This window comes from Eutrigla gurnardus (assembly GCF_963514095.1).
Source record: "Eutrigla gurnardus genome assembly, contig: SCAFFOLD_90, whole genome shotgun sequence".
In the NCBI taxonomy this organism is placed as follows: Eukaryota; Metazoa; Chordata; class Actinopteri; order Perciformes; family Triglidae; genus Eutrigla; species Eutrigla gurnardus.
Window position 1 is genome coordinate 26,788 of NW_028155311.1, and position 15,235 is coordinate 42,022.

At 39.9% G+C, this 15,235-nt stretch overlaps 2 protein-coding genes across 2 annotated transcripts; both read left to right on the forward strand.

Moving 5' to 3' along the window:
* Window positions 1-5,183: 5,183 nt before the first annotated feature.
* On the forward strand, window positions 5,184-9,611 carry LOC311010354 (uncharacterized protein; the record flags this gene model as incomplete). Its single annotated transcript, XM_084040878.1, has 11 exons — window positions 5,184-5,477; window positions 5,786-5,900; window positions 6,002-6,082; window positions 6,292-6,693; window positions 6,843-6,941; window positions 7,036-7,268; window positions 7,615-7,793; window positions 7,970-8,063; window positions 8,151-8,386; window positions 8,651-8,765; window positions 9,486-9,611. Exons 1-11 carry the CDS (start codon window positions 5,406-5,408, stop codon window positions 9,609-9,611), a joined length of 1,752 nt encoding a protein of 583 aa, XP_083897004.1. The 5' UTR covers window positions 5,184-5,405.
* Window positions 9,612-9,727: 116 nt separating this feature from the next.
* Window positions 9,728-13,379, forward strand: LOC311010353 (uncharacterized protein). The gene is made up of 6 exons (XM_084040877.1): window positions 9,728-9,803; window positions 10,657-10,774; window positions 10,872-10,979; window positions 11,052-11,225; window positions 11,753-11,929; window positions 12,850-13,379. Exons 1-6 carry the CDS (start codon window positions 9,741-9,743, stop codon window positions 13,095-13,097), a joined length of 888 nt encoding a protein of 295 aa, XP_083897003.1. The 5' UTR covers window positions 9,728-9,740; the 3' UTR covers window positions 13,098-13,379.
* The last annotated feature ends 1,856 nt before the right edge of the window (window positions 13,380-15,235 follow it).

Below are 15,235 nucleotides of genomic sequence, written 5' to 3' on the forward strand. Positions count from 1 at the left end.
AATGTCCCATCGATATCATCACATTTAAGTCATAAAAGCACTCTGGAGTGGATCTTCTGTCGTTTCAGTGTGATTCCAGTGTCTTTGAACACAGAATGGCGTCCAAAACAATGCTTTTACAAGTTTAATGTGGGGAAAAGGCTGTAATAGCTGTTTCACGCAGGGAAGAGGCTTTTAAGCTGTTATTTGAATGTAACACACGTTTTATCCACTATTGCAGTGTCAGTTGTCAAATAAGCTGCATTCTTCAATGTCCCATCGATATCATCACATTTAAGTCATAAAAGCACTCTGGAGTGGATCTTCTGTCGTTTCAGTGTGATTCCAGTGTCTTTGAACACAGAATGGCGTCTAAACATCAAATAAGTGCAAAACAATGCTTTTACAAGTTTAATGTGGGGAAAAGGCTGTAATAGCTGTTTCACGCAGGGAAGAGGCTTTTAAGCTGTTATTTGCATGTAACACACGTTTTAACCACTATTGCAGTGTCAGTTGTCAAATAAGCTGCATTCTTCAATGTCCCATCGATATCATCACATTTAAGTCATAAAAGCACTCTGGAGTGGATCTTCTGTCGTTTCAGTGTGATTCCAGTGTCTTTGAACACAAAATGGCGTCTAAACATCAAATGAGTGCAAAACAATGCTTTTACAAGTTTAATGTGGGGAAAAGGCTGTAATAGCTGTTTCACGCAGGGAAGAGGCTTTTAAGCTGTTATTTGCATGTAACACACGTTTTAACCACTATTGCAGTGTCAGCTGTCAAATAAGCTGCATTCTTCAATGTCCCATCGATATCATCACATTTAAGTCATAAAAGCACTCTGGAGTGGATCTTCTGTCGTTTCAGTGTGATTCCAGTGTCTTTGAACACAAAATGGCGTCTAAACATCAAATAAGTGCAAAACAATGCTTTTACAAGTTTAATGTGGGGAAAAGGCTGTAATAGCTGTTTCACGCAGGGAAGAGGCTTTTAAGCTGTTATTTGCATGTAACACACGTTTTAACCACTATTGCAGTGTCAGCTGTCTAATAAGCTGCTTTCTTCAATGTCCCATCGATATCATCACATTTAAGTCATCAAAGCACTCTGGAGTGGATCATCTGTCGTTTCAGTGTGATTCCAGTGTCTTTGAACACAGAATGGCGTCTAAACATCAAATAAGTGCAAAACAATGCTTTTACAAGTTTAATGTGGGGAAAAGGCTGTAATAGCTGTTTCACGCAGGGAAGAGGCTTTTAAGCTGTTATTTGCATGTAACACACGTTTTAACCACTATTGCAGTGTCAGTTGTCAAATAAGCTGCTTTCTTCAATGTCCCATCGATATCATCACATTTAAGTCATAAAAGCACTCTGGAGTGGATCTTCTGTCGTTTCAGTGTGATTCCAGTGTCTTTGAACACAGAATGGCGTCCAAAACAATGCTTTTACAAGTTTAATGTGGGGAAAAGGCTGTAATAGCTGTTTCACGCAGGGAAGAGGCTTTTAAGCTGTTATTTGAATGTAACACACGTTTTAACCACTATTGCAGTGTCAGTTGTCAAATAAGCTGCATTCTTCAATGTCCCATCGATATCATCACATTTAAGTCATAAAAGCACTCTGGAGTGGATCTTCTGTCGTTTCAGTGTGATTCCAGTGTCTTTGAACACAAAATGGCGTCTAAACATCAAATAAGTGCAAAACAATGCTTTTACAAGTTTAATGTGGGGAAAAGGCTGTAATAGCTGTTTCACGCAGGGAAGAGGCTTTTAAGCTGTTATTTGCATGTAACACACGTTTTAACCACTATTGCAGTGTCAGCTGTCAAATACGCTGCATTCTTCAATGTCCCATCGATATCATCACATTTAAGTCATAAAAGCACTCTGGAGTGGATCTTCTGTCGTTTCAGTGTGATTCCAGTGTCTTTGAACACAGAATGGCGTCCAAAACAATGCTTTTACAAGTTTAATGTGGGGAAAAGGCTGTAATAGCTGTTTCACGCAGGGAAGAGGCTTTTAAGCTGTTATTTGAATGTAACACACGTTTTAACCACTATTGCAGTGTCAGTTGTCAAATAAGCTGCATTCTTCAATGTCCCATCGATATCATCACATTTAAGTCATAAAAGCACTCTGGAGTGGATCTTCTGTCGTTTCAGTGTGATTCCAGTGTCTTTGAACACAAAATGGCGTCTAAACATCAAATAAGTGCAAAACAATGCTTTTACAAGTTTAATGTGGGGAAAAGGCTGTAATAGCTGTTTCACGCAGGGAAGAGGCTTTTAAGCTGTTATTTGCATGTAACACACGTTTTAACCACTATTGCAGTGTCAGTTGTCAAATAAGCTGCTTTCTTCAATGTCCCATCGATATCATCACATTTAAGTCATAAAAGCACTCTGGAGTGGATCTTCTGTCGTTTCAGTGTGATTCCAGTGTCTTTGAACACAGAATGGCGTCTAAACATCAAATAAGTGCAAAACAATGCTTTTACAAGTTTAATGTGGGGAAAAGGCTGTAATAGCTGTTTCACGCAGGGAAGAGGCTTTTAAGCTGTTATTTGCATGTAACAGACGTTTTAACCACTATTGCAGTGTCAGTTGTCAAATAAGCTGCATTCTTCAATGTCCCATCGATATCATCACATTTAAGTCATAAAAGCACTCTGGAGTGGATCTTCTGTCGTTTCAGTGTGATTCCAGTGTCTTTGAACACAAAATGGCGTCTAAACATCAAATAAGTGCAAAACAATGCTTTTACAAGTTTAATGTGGGGAAAAGGCTGTAATAGCTGTTTCACGCAGGGAAGAGGCTTTTAAGCTGTTATTTGCATGTAACACACGTTTTAACCACTATTGCAGTGTCAGCTGTCAAATAAGCTGCATTCTTCAATGTCCCATCGATATCATCACATTTAAGTCATAAAAGCACTCTGGAGTGGATCTTCTGTCGTTTCAGTGTGATTCCAGTGTCTTTGAACACAAAATGGCGTCTAAACATCAAATAAGTGCAAAACAATGCTTTTACAAGTTTAATGTGGGGAAAAGGCTGTAATAGCTGTTTCACGCAGGGAAGAGGCTTTTAAGCTGTTATTTGCATGTAACACACGTTTTAACCACTATTGCAGTGTCAGCTGTCAAATAAGCTGCATTCTTCAATGTCCCATCGATATCATCACATTTAAGTCATAAAAGCACTCTGGAGTGGATCTTCTGTCGTTTCAGTGTGATTCCAGTGTCTTTGAACACAAAATGGCGTCTAAACATCAAATAAGTGCAAAACAATGCTTTTACAAGTTTAATGTGGGGAAAAGGCTGTAATAGCTGTTTCACGCAGGGAAGAGGCTTTTAAGCTGTTATTTGCATGTAACACACGTTTTAACCACTATTGCAGTGTCAGCTGTCAAATAAGCTGCATTCTTCAATGTCCCATCGATATCATCACATTTAAGTCATAAAAGCACTCTGGAGTGGATCTTCTGTCGTTTCAGTGTGATTCCAGTGTCTTTGAACACAAAATGGCGTCTTAACATCAAATAAGTGCAAAACAATGCTTTTACAAGTTTAATGTGGGGAAAAGGCTGTAATAGCTGTTTCACGCAGGGAAGAGGCTTTTAAGCTGTTATTTGCATGTAACACACGTTTTAACCACTATTGCAGTGTCAGCTGTCAAATAAGCTGCATTCTTCAATGTCCCATCGATATCATCACATTTAAGTCATAAAAGCACTCTGGAGTGGATCTTCTGTCGTTTCAGTGTGATTCCAGTGTCTTTGAACACAGAATGGCGTCTAAACATCAAATAAGTGCAAAACAATGCTTTTACAAGTTTAATGTGGGGAAAAGGCTGTAATAGCTGTTTCACGCAGGGAAGAGGCTTTTAAGCTGTTATTTGCATGTAACACACGTTTTAACCACTATTGCAGTGTCAGTTGTCAAATAAGCTGCATTCTTCAATGTCCCATCGATATCATCACATTTAAGTCATAAAAGCACTCTGGAGTGGATCTTCTGTCGTTTCAGTGTGATTCCAGTGTCTTTGAACACAAAATGGCGTCTAAACATCAAATAAGCAGACTGTCCTCCTTTGCCAAACGACCACAGTTGTCGTATGGCAGGCACATGAATTACGACTCAGTGTTACGTTTAGCAGCCAGCCAGCGACCTCTAGCGGCAACTGCAGCCCACACAATCCACGCCTCCGGTCGAGGTTGACTCCACTTTTCTTTTTACGGCCGTTAATATGTCACTTTATTAAGATTTAAAAACATTTCAAGCGAGAAAGTAACAACGTAGATGCCAGATATGTGGTCAATTTGTCCAAATATAGCCTATTTAAAAATTTGCTTCCGACGTTGCTATACAACTCGCAAGCTAGCGATGGTTCGAAGTAAAACTATTTTCGGTTGTTTATAAAATAAAAGCTCAGCAACAGTGACAATGTGACAATGCTTTTGTTTTGAAGACAGGATATGAAAACCTCTACTTCTAGCTAACTTTACCATTATTTAACGTTAACCTTTGACCTTAATGACCAATGAAAATACGATGCACCGAGTGGGCGTGTTCCTGCCATATCGCTGAACGTCGTGGCTCTGGTAGGTCACTTACTCTGTGTATGATTTTATTTGTTTATTATCTTCCTTTTTAACAAACAGCCACGTTTATCGGCAATTAATATGTACCTTAGTTTAGTTTACACTTAGTTACGCTTTAGTTAGTCACTCATGCCTCTGAAAGTATGCGATTTTACCTGAAAGGTGCGGCTGTTAGCTTCAGTAAGTTAGCTTATGAGCTCTAGGACAACATGGCATTCTGCATCTGAAATCTAATTCTTATGATGCACGTTACTGCAGAGACTTTCATAATTGGTTATGCTGGTTTCAGAAGCCAAAAGTAGGCTACTATCATAATGCATGGTAAATAAACAAAAAAGGACACACAAATGATCAGGGACCAGCCTGTAAACACTCCTAGCCTAGTGATACACAGTCTTGGTAGTTTTGATTAGTGTAGCCTATTGTCAGAGATGTGATATTGAAGAAGACACAGCTAATTCATTTTGAACATTATCATAACTTACTTGTTATGTAACTAAATATTTAAGAAAATGATTTAATCCCAGGTCCTTTTGGTCTGTTTGTTTGCTTGCAGGTCTTTGAACATCATTCCACCATCACCTGTCATTGATTGCAGCAATTTAAAACCAACAGTTCTTTTAAGAACTAATAACCAACAGTTCTTTTAAGAACTAATATCTCATCCCTTTTCCATCACTAATTTCTTCTTACTTTTCCTTTGTCTCTCGTTGTTTAACCCTCTCTGTCTTTACTTTGACTTCCGTCCTTCCTTCCTTCCTTCCTTCCTTCCTTCCTTCCTTCCTTCCTTCCTTCCTTCCTCCCTCCCCCTCCCTCCCTTGTCATGGAGGCATTGAAAGAGGCGTTGGAGGAGGGGAAACGCTGGGCGGATGAGTTGGCAGCAAAAGCAGTAATGGTAAAAATTTTCTACGTTGTTTCTCTTTTATTATAAGAGACACCTGAGTGTGTTGCTGTGTCTCAATTCGAATACTTCCTTAATCAAAGTAAGTTTTTTTTTTTTTTGAGTCTGCAGTGCATCTCAATTCTCAAGTAGGTCAAAATGCTGTGTACTGTAAGAACCCAGATGGTGCACTCAAAACGTATTTGATTTGAGACACAGCATGTGTGTGCGCGCACGTGGGTTAGGGCTGAACATGTGAGAGTGTATGGGGGTGTGTGCCGCAATAAAGGCAAATATATTAACACAGTTTTTTAAACTTTTAGCCCCCAAAGACAAGGAAGCGAAAGAAGGCTGAAGGCTCCAATGTTACCTGGAGGAGGTGGGACCGAGATGGTAATATCATACCGCAACGTGTGAGGAAGAATCGATCTCGCTCAGGTGAGTAAAGTATAACATAGTTATGCTGTTATTCACAGTTTTTAATGCTGTTGGTCAGCAGTTAGAGTTCTTACATTGCACATTACATTTTGTGTTTACAGTTAAACCTTCCAGCTCTCGGGAGCTCCCAAGAGTTGAGGAACAACACGTGGATGAAATTCCTCAAGAGGTCCCAAATCTTGGTATGCATATTGAATTATGACATCTTACATAGTCAACATTACTCTTTCAGTTTTAAAATGTAAAATATAGTCATCAGAATATTGTATTACTACTACTACTGTAGTATACTGTAGTGCCCATATGTCTGATGCATATGCAGTGACAAAGCAATGCAGAAAATCACTATTTTATTTTATTGAAACACATCATGTATGTTTTGTTCATTTAGACCAACGTATTCAGATGTTGAGAGACCTGTTGTCCTCCATCACTGTCCCTGCCTCAACTGAAGTGGAAGAAACACCCACCACGTCTGCATGGGCCCAAAGACAGTTGAATGCACAAAAAAGGTTCAGAGCTGCAATGCCAGAGCTCTTGAACTGCAGATTGGCTGCAGAGACTGTTGAACAGCACTACTGTCAGCAATGTAAAACTGCAGACGCTGTGGTCCGTTGCCTGGACTGTGTTCCCTCAGGAACTCAGTTTCTCTGTCCTGCTTGTGATTTCAAGGTCCACAAAAAACATGTTTTACATGACAGAGAAGCCATGATTTATGGTTTTTTCAAACCTATTCCTCCCACATCCTCAGTGGTGATGGACCAAAGTGGGCAACATCAACTTGCTGAACAAGGTATGTTAAAACATTTTAGTAGATAAGATAATAAGCCACATCTAAAGTTTGCTGTAACTGTTTTTTTGCTTTTTCATTTGGCTGTTTTGACTATATTTGACTAATACAGACATTATAATTATTAAATCTGGTCATTTTCCTTACTGCAGTTTGCGTGCTTCCAATTCCTCCACCACTGCAAGTCTGCACCTGTGGCACAGACTTCACCATTGTCCCTGGCAAACACACTGTGTTGGTGACTATCAATGGTGCGTCGTCACATCCTCTACATATCTTACTATTATCCTTTTGTCCTGTGTTGTACAGATACTGGTCAAATAGTAAATATAATTTTGTTTTCAGGCCCATACAACTTGTGCCTGCCGGTTGTGTGTTGCCAAGTTTGCAACTACAAGTGGACCCCAGGGTTAAATGACCTGCTTGGATGCCGATACTGGCCAGCAACAACCAGCTGCCAACTCCTTTTTAAGTTTGATGTCTTCACATCATTTGAAGAGATGAAGTTGGCGAGCCCAGCATTGTCCCAACAGGCATTCCTGAGAATGCTTGAGCATAGAGCCCAAAGCACAGGACGGGTAAGACCTCTGTTTATGAATAATTTTTATTTATTTTTTTTAAAGTATTTTTTGGGGGGCTTTTTGCCTTAATGTACAGGATAGTTGAGAGAGAGAGAGAGAGACAAGAAATGGGAGGCAGAGAGGGGGGAATGACACACAGGATAGGGCCGCTTGGTGCGGGATTCAAACCGCACAGATCTGCAGTGTGCCCTTGATCCTTGAATCTTATTGTTCTACACTGACTATGTTATCGTCTGTGCTGTTGCTCCGATGTCTGTGCGTCTGTTTTTCTTTCCAAGTTTTTTTTTACATTCCAAATATCAAAGTCTTGTATTAACCAGAATACTACCATCCTTCTCTCCAGATGGGTAGTATTTGTGGTGATTCCTTCCACCGAGCCTTTCAGGAATTTGCATTCTGCAATTTTAAGAAAGATGATCTGTGCCAGGTGGAGCCATTTGTATGTCCAGCATGCACACCAGACATGCTGGCCATATCAGCAGATGGTAACAGGAAACATTATCGTTACAAGAAGTCAAAAGGGTTAGTAGAATCACTTTCTCATTTTAGTAATTGATCTATTGACTATACTGGACCTCACTGCCAATACATTTAACTCTTTATGTGATAGGCATTTTCACAAATTCTAGAGACAATATTTAATAATGTTTGTGGATGTGTGATTATGTTGTCAAACACTTTTTTTTCTAATGTACCAGGACAGATGAACCATCCCTCTTTGATGGAGTCTTTATTGCAGAGGATGTTAAAGTGTCAGCCTTTGTTGACAAAATCCGGAGCCTGATGACAGTTGTAAGGATGTTTTTAACCATCTATTTCTTCTTTACTTTTTGTCCCAGTATTACGTTTTACACATTGTATCTAATTTTCTAATTTCAGAGCACTGGTCATGATGTTTGTGGGCCGGCAACATTCACAGCAGCCAGAGAAACATCCCAAAAATCACGAGCAAAGGTGGATGAGGAGGGGCTCGAAATCGCTGTGTGCCGCCATGGGACGTTGCTGCAAGGCCTGAACCACTACCGTGGGGAAATATATGCATATCCACTGTTCTTGCAGAAAGAATTGTCTGAAAAGGCAAACGCGACGTTCTTTTGTATGGACATCACTTGCAGGTAGTCACAACCGTTGCCTCATCATAACTCTATATTTTCCGCAGGTGTGGCCATTACTACTGAGTTCTTATTGCATGGGTTATCAGAGCTCTGTTACACTGGTCAGACCACACTCATTTTGTGGTGAAAAAAATCTTTCATCAGACGTATGAACACACAGACTCAAGTTGAAAACACTACCAATACCAACCTTTTCACTCCAAGTCCTGCTTTGTGTCCTTACCATTATGAACCTCAAATGCTGTGGTGTTTTTTCTATTACAGATATTGGCCATACCTGAAGAAAATGGCAGAGAAGTTGCCAGAGCTCCAGCCTCTTGTAGACATGAAGCCATTTCTCTCAGTAATGCATGCCAAGGCTCACACTGGCAAATGTGAGGTACAGTGGCAAGTTAAATGTTTGTATCACAACATTGATTTTAAGTCTCTTACCTCTTCTCTTCCACTAGAAATATACTGTAGTTTTATTTTTATCTTTTCAAGCTCAGATATGTTAGTTCACATCCATAATTTTGATTATTATATGTAGTTGTGTTATGCATTTATTAAGTTTCCTGTAGGACCAGAGCTATACACTACGTGCTTTTAAAGTGCTGTTCTGTTCAGGAGCAAGAAAGTAAACACAGGAACAAGGCCTTGTCTTCACGACTAGTGTATACATCTCTGACAGAGACATTGCTAACCTATGTCAAAAGCACAGTTGTCATTTGCTCATAACCATGATGATTATCTGAACAGTATAGCATCATAATGCTCAATGTACTTTGAGGAAACATCTTGAAAATCCTACACTGTTTTACACTTTGTAAAGGAGGGCATGCTGCCCCCAGATGACTGAGCAAAAGAAATATTAAGCATGTACAATAGCACTAACATGCTTACATGTTCTTGAAGTCTGGAGTCAGAGTCCATTTGGTATAAGACCAAGATAACCATCTCGTCTCAATGTGGGTCTTTTAATCTGTACTAGAGCTCAGTTGGCATCTCCAATGAACCACATTAACCAAGCAAACATACTAGGAACTTAACCAAATAGGTTGGATGTTAAAGCATGACTCTAATACAAATGTCTTAATCTTACTGTCTGTTTTTGGAATAGGTGAAGTGGGGGGGGAGAAACCAGGAGGGCGCAGGAAACACAATTGGTGAGGAAGTCGAACAAGTAAACAGCTTCCTGTCAAGAGCAGCTCTCACCACTAAATATATGACTAAGTCAGGTTGGTAAAAGCAAAATATATGCTTGGAAATAGCATCAAATGATAATGTATTTTAATTTTACATTTGCATAATTTCTGCGAGGTTTTTTGTTTGTTTGTTTTTTGCATGCAGAGCTGACATGATTACGGTCCTTGCCATGGCATGGAACAATCGGAAACATGAGAGTCTCCACAAGACACTGGCCAAGAGATTTGTCAAAGTAAGAAGTCTGTGGGTCTATGTTGTATGTTGAAATAGGGCACCATTTATGCAGAGTGTGAAACCCAAGTACTGAGGCTGAATCCTCAGCAACAGCCCTTGGTCTGATTCCCACCTGTGGCTCTTTGTTGCATTTCAATCTTCCTCTCTTTCCCTTTTTTCCTGGTGCTTGTCATGTGTTGTAATATATCTAATAGGCCTGTTTGATTGATTGATTTTAAATCATAATCACAATTATTTAGTTAGGACCATGTTAAAAATGTGAACTCGAAAAAAATATTTTTTAAATCTAACTAGGGTATACAGTACAGCCCCCATTCATCTATCTGGGGTGCGCTGGGGTACCGTAGTAACTTCCGCCTCCTTCCGCCCATCACGCTCCCCCCAAACAAACATGTCAACGTTTGCTAAGGTGCAGTGAGGACTTTGTTGCCACAAAGACTAGTGGCCCTATTCCACGACACAGTTACAGCTCTGTTCTGCTCGACTCGGTTTAGGTCTTTTCCCATTACAGTTGAGTTCTTCAGCTTGGGTGGGCGGGGTCGTCATATCAAAAGACACAGCACTGAGCACACATAAAATAGTTTGTCATTTCCCCAAAAAATCGTCTTTTGAGAGAAGAAAATCGAGATTTTATTTTTGGGCAAAATCTAACAGCCCTAATATATCTAACCAAAAATAATAATGGAGGCAGTGGGTAGATCGCCAATGACCATGTAGGAATAAAATATTGTTTGTAAGTAATGGTTGTTTATTAATTTGATTTATTGTCAATTAATTGTTAACAGCTTTATGTTGAGAGATTACACCTTGGGCTCTTGTATTCATCTCTTTTTTTCAAACCTTCAAAATAGGCCACACAGAGAGCAGATGTGGAAGCAGCCAACTGCCAACATCTCCAACAGGAGCTGAACATATCTCTGGAGGACACAGAGCAGTGGGTGGAGGATGTGAAGCAGTGGGCGGCCTCTGGTGTGTAATGTGGTTGGTGGTAGTGTGTCAGTATGATGGGTCTTGTGATATTTGACTACATGACATTTTACATCTTGCCTTGTTTCTATTTTTCAAGAGAGACCTACATGTAGTGCTGACAGTAGCCAGGACGAGCTCCAGAGGGAGATAGAGGACATGATTTATTCCATAAGAAAGAAGAAAAATGATCTCTATCGACAAAATGGTATGTAGTATTACATCACTCAACCGCTTATGCTTTTTTGGTCTTTTCCTAATATTTCTTTTGATCAAACAGACAGCAACAAAACAAGGCAGCGAAAAAGGAGGAGACTAGCTGAGGTCAAGAAAAAACTGAAAGAGACAATCATTCACTACAATGCTGAACCTGCATTTGAGCCAAAAATTGACATTGAAGCAGTGTGCAGCCTCTCTGACAATGTCATTCTGCCTTGGGATGCGCAAGGAGATGGTAAGCAAGTGTTTTTTGTGATTTTGAAATTCATAGAATTCAAATAATGCGAAGCTAGTTCAGGCAGACGAGTAAAGCTGCGCCCATCCTGATCAGCTGATCAGTCACCTGCTCTCCTCACCCAAATAGAAGCGGGTTATTTAAACCCCCCAGCTCACCTGCTCATCCCTGGCTATGCTGCCGCTGCTCTGCTGCTACTGCTTACATCTCGCTGCCGCCCATGAGGTTTTGCAAACCCACCTCCTGCCCGGCATCCACCTGTGGGCTCTGTCTCTATGATCCCCTGCGGGGATCTGCTTGATTGCCTGTAATGTCTGCCAAAGCAGATCATTCAGGGAACGAATAACTGGGACAGAGCCTGATACCAAACCTGCTGCAGCCATGCTCAAGGATACCTATGCTGTGCTTCAGCTTGCCATGCTTGCGCTCAATAAATGATTTGTTCTCATTCAAGAGTTGTCTGACTGAACAGTTGTACGTAGTAAAATGCTTTGATGGTTTCATATCTGTTCTCTTTTCCAAAACAGTGGTGAGTCTACGCTTGAAGAGGCGACTGTTTGACCAGGTCATGCTGGTTAGGCGAATGGAAGAGGAGAGGCTTATCATTGTGAAAGAGATGACCCAGCATTGGCAATATTTGAGAAAGGCTTTGGACAAACTTGATAACCTCCTTTGCCAGGTTGACCAGGACATCAAGAACCACGGTAGGTTCCACACAATCTCCCCTTACTAAAAGGAGGATGCATTCTAAGTGACTTTGACATCTTTCTAAATCCTTTCTGACCGAGTTCGAGTTGAACTTAAGTCGCGCACACACAGTGACTTCAGACTTGATTTGGACTTGTGTTTTTGGACTCGTGAACAATCATTATTTTCTTGGCTTGTGCCGATTTTTGCCATTATAAAACACACTGCTACAGCTGAGCAGCGCCACATGATCTGTATTCAGATGGAGGTTAGATCTTCATATATTGAACTCCTTTTATACAAAGTACAGCCAAACACAGGCTATAGAGAGAGGAACAGCAGAGTGACCGCTCGGTCAGTGACAGGTGTGGTAGGTGAACCGGCTGGGGTTTTTTTTGTTGTTGTTTTTTTCCCCCCCCAGAGCATTGTGTGTTTTCGTTATATTTACTTTGCATATATTGTTATACTTACTACTTTGCAATAGCCTGTTTAAAGTGATCATATGCTAAACAACTAATCTATACTGTATGCCAATAGATAAAGGGGTGATGATGATAATAATACAGTAAATGCTTTGAATTTCTTGTATATAGCTGTGCAGTATTCTTAGCAGATCGGATAGCAGCAGATGATAGGAGACTTTTATTTTTTAATGACCCTTCTGTCTTTTCTGGTTGTAGAGACTTGAGGCTTGATTGGACTTCCCAAAAAGACTCGTGAACATCTCTGCCAATGACGCAATACTATGTAATGATAAATCAGTGCCACTGAGCAGTAAAATGGCATGTAGTGACATGTAATGACACTATCACACTAGTGTCATGTAATTATTGCAGTTTCATCAAATCTAATCACCCTTTTTTTGTCACAAATCCAGTAACATGTTCAAAATGCATGATCGAGACTTTATTGATTGAAAATTTTCTTTTCATTTTAGTGTCATCCCCAGATATGACTGAAGAGGGATACAGAGGACTACACTGCTGTCTTCTTCACAAGCGGCACCTTCTTCATGAGAAACTGAGCAGTGTCACCAGCACCTATGCCCTTGTGGATGCAAGCTCCTCTTTCAGTCTATTTGAGGAAGAAAAAGAGGACGCAGAAGAAGAGGGAGAAGAAGAGGGGGAAGAAAAAGAGGGAGAGGAGAGTGTACAGGACAATAGCAGTTCAGAAGAAGAATTGTAGACAGATGACACTGGATCAAAACAGACAGGATTCTGTAGGAGACATCACTGCATAAAGCCATTGCCTGTCATGACAGTTCATCACTGCATCCACTAATGTCAGCTGAAACAATTAGTAATGGTTTGGATTAATATTGAATTCCAGTTTTAGTATAGTGAAATGTACAAATTTGTCAATGTTGGGGAAGTGAAAGTACAGGTTTCATGGAAGTACCTCAAAATGGTTGCAAGTGAATGTATTTTACTTCATCAATATCTGTGTCTGGAGATCTGAGAATAGTTGGGGGGTGGGGTTCTGCTGACATGCATTGTTCATCTACACTATGTAAACATAAACCATGTCATCAAGATTTCAGCTTCATAAAAAAAAAGAAAGGCTAACCCACTGCTACTGTTTGTTGTGTCTTAATTCCACTTGTGGTAATGACAGATGATAGAATAAAGTGTATGTTTTTATTATTGTGGTTGTTGTATTATTGTTATTGATGATGATAATAATGATATGATAATGATGATGATAATAATAATAATAATAATAATACTTTTATTAAATTATTAATGATGATGATGATGATGATGATGATGATGATGATAATAATAATAATAATAATAATAATAATAATAATAATAATAATAATAATAATAATAATAATCCCCGCCGGGAGAGACCCCGGGGAAGACCCAGGACACGCTGGAGTGACGTCACTCGGTTCGCCTTGGGATCCTCCCGGAAGCGCCAGAGGAAGTTTGGGTGGATGGATGGATGGATATTATTATTATATCTCACATCCTCAAAGTGAATGCTTCTAATGCCATATTATTCAATGCATTCGTTAAACCTGTTGCACACGTGCATTTTGAGCTGTATTATTAAAAGAAGTCTTATGAGATCGGCAGAAAGCCTAGTGACGTAGTTGGACTCATTCGATTCCTGTTATGAGCTGTCCCCCGTAGATTGGCTGCGTTCGGTTTCGGTCAACCAAGCTGCAGCAAAGCTAGCCTTACATATTTTCAAATAAATGACGCAAATGCAGTGTTGTGTGTCATTTCTTAACTTAACGCAACTATAATCACTGCCATTACAAGTTCGGCTTAAGTAAATATTTAATGTATTCAGTATATAAAGCAATCCTAACCCCAGATCTTCTGTTTATACAGCGGAAGAACCAGCCTCCATTGCTATTTGGCGTAAATCTGCATTGCGCGGTTCTAAACACATCCTAAATGAACACTATTTACCTTTTTCTTAACATATATCAACTTAAGGCACTGTCATCGCTAGTTCGGCTTTACTAGATATTCAATATCATCAGTATATATGTCTTTTTACAACCCTATTTTTACATACGTTTGAAAACCGGAAAAAACTACAAATATCACGTGACTTTGTATCAAGCCACACGTCGCAGCTCACGGGATTTGTAGTTTCTACAACGATTATTGATTTCCTGGAATAGGTGATTATAAATAATAAAATAAATGCATGACGGGGGTTTTAGGGGAGTGGAAAAAACATTTTTGTGAACAGAATATAAGTGTATATAATAAAAGTGGGTGAAAATATATGTTTCCCATTTCGGGCAGCACGTCCACTTTCTGACTATATCCACTATGTATAGTCACACAGCTGAGTTCATAAGCTTTCTAGAACACTTTGTCCCATTTCTGTAGCCCCTTTTGGTGCTGAATTACAACCCTTCAAAAATTCTCAGAAGTCAGGGTTCAAAGGTCAGTAGTTCAAAGAAGGAGCCATTTATGACCCCCAAACACACATATTTTATTCCCCAGGTGGAGACCTTTCCAATTATGTCTTTATTGTAGTCCTACGACAAAGTATGGATTTTCACATTTCATGGACACAGCTGTGCCTGGGCTTAGATTCAGAGAGCCTTTTGAGGGCTCAGCCCATGAAATAAGGATTTTCTTTCTTATTTTTTTTTAAATAAGAAAAAACATGTAAGATAATCATATCTGACAGATTTACAACTGAATTAGTAATTTATATTGTATCTGACACCCTGCTGAGGAGGTGTTCTAAGGAGCTCTTCCGGAGCAAAGAGGGAAGGAGGGTGTCTCACTCTTCCCCCAGGAGGTTTGCTGAGTTTGGGAGGACATCGTAGACTGCATGCACAAGGAACC

Coding starts and splice junctions, on each gene's coding strand:
- LOC311010353 (XM_084040877.1), top strand. CDS start 9,741: ATGGCATGGAACAATCGGAAACATGAGAGTCTCCACAAGACACTGGCC. Junction 9,804..10,656: donor TGGCCAAGAGATTTGTCAAA/GTAAGAAGTCTG, acceptor CCTTCAAAATAG/GCCACACAGAGAGCAGATGT. Junction 10,980..11,051: donor TGATCTCTATCGACAAAATG/GTATGTAGTATT, acceptor TTGATCAAACAG/ACAGCAACAAAACAAGGCAG.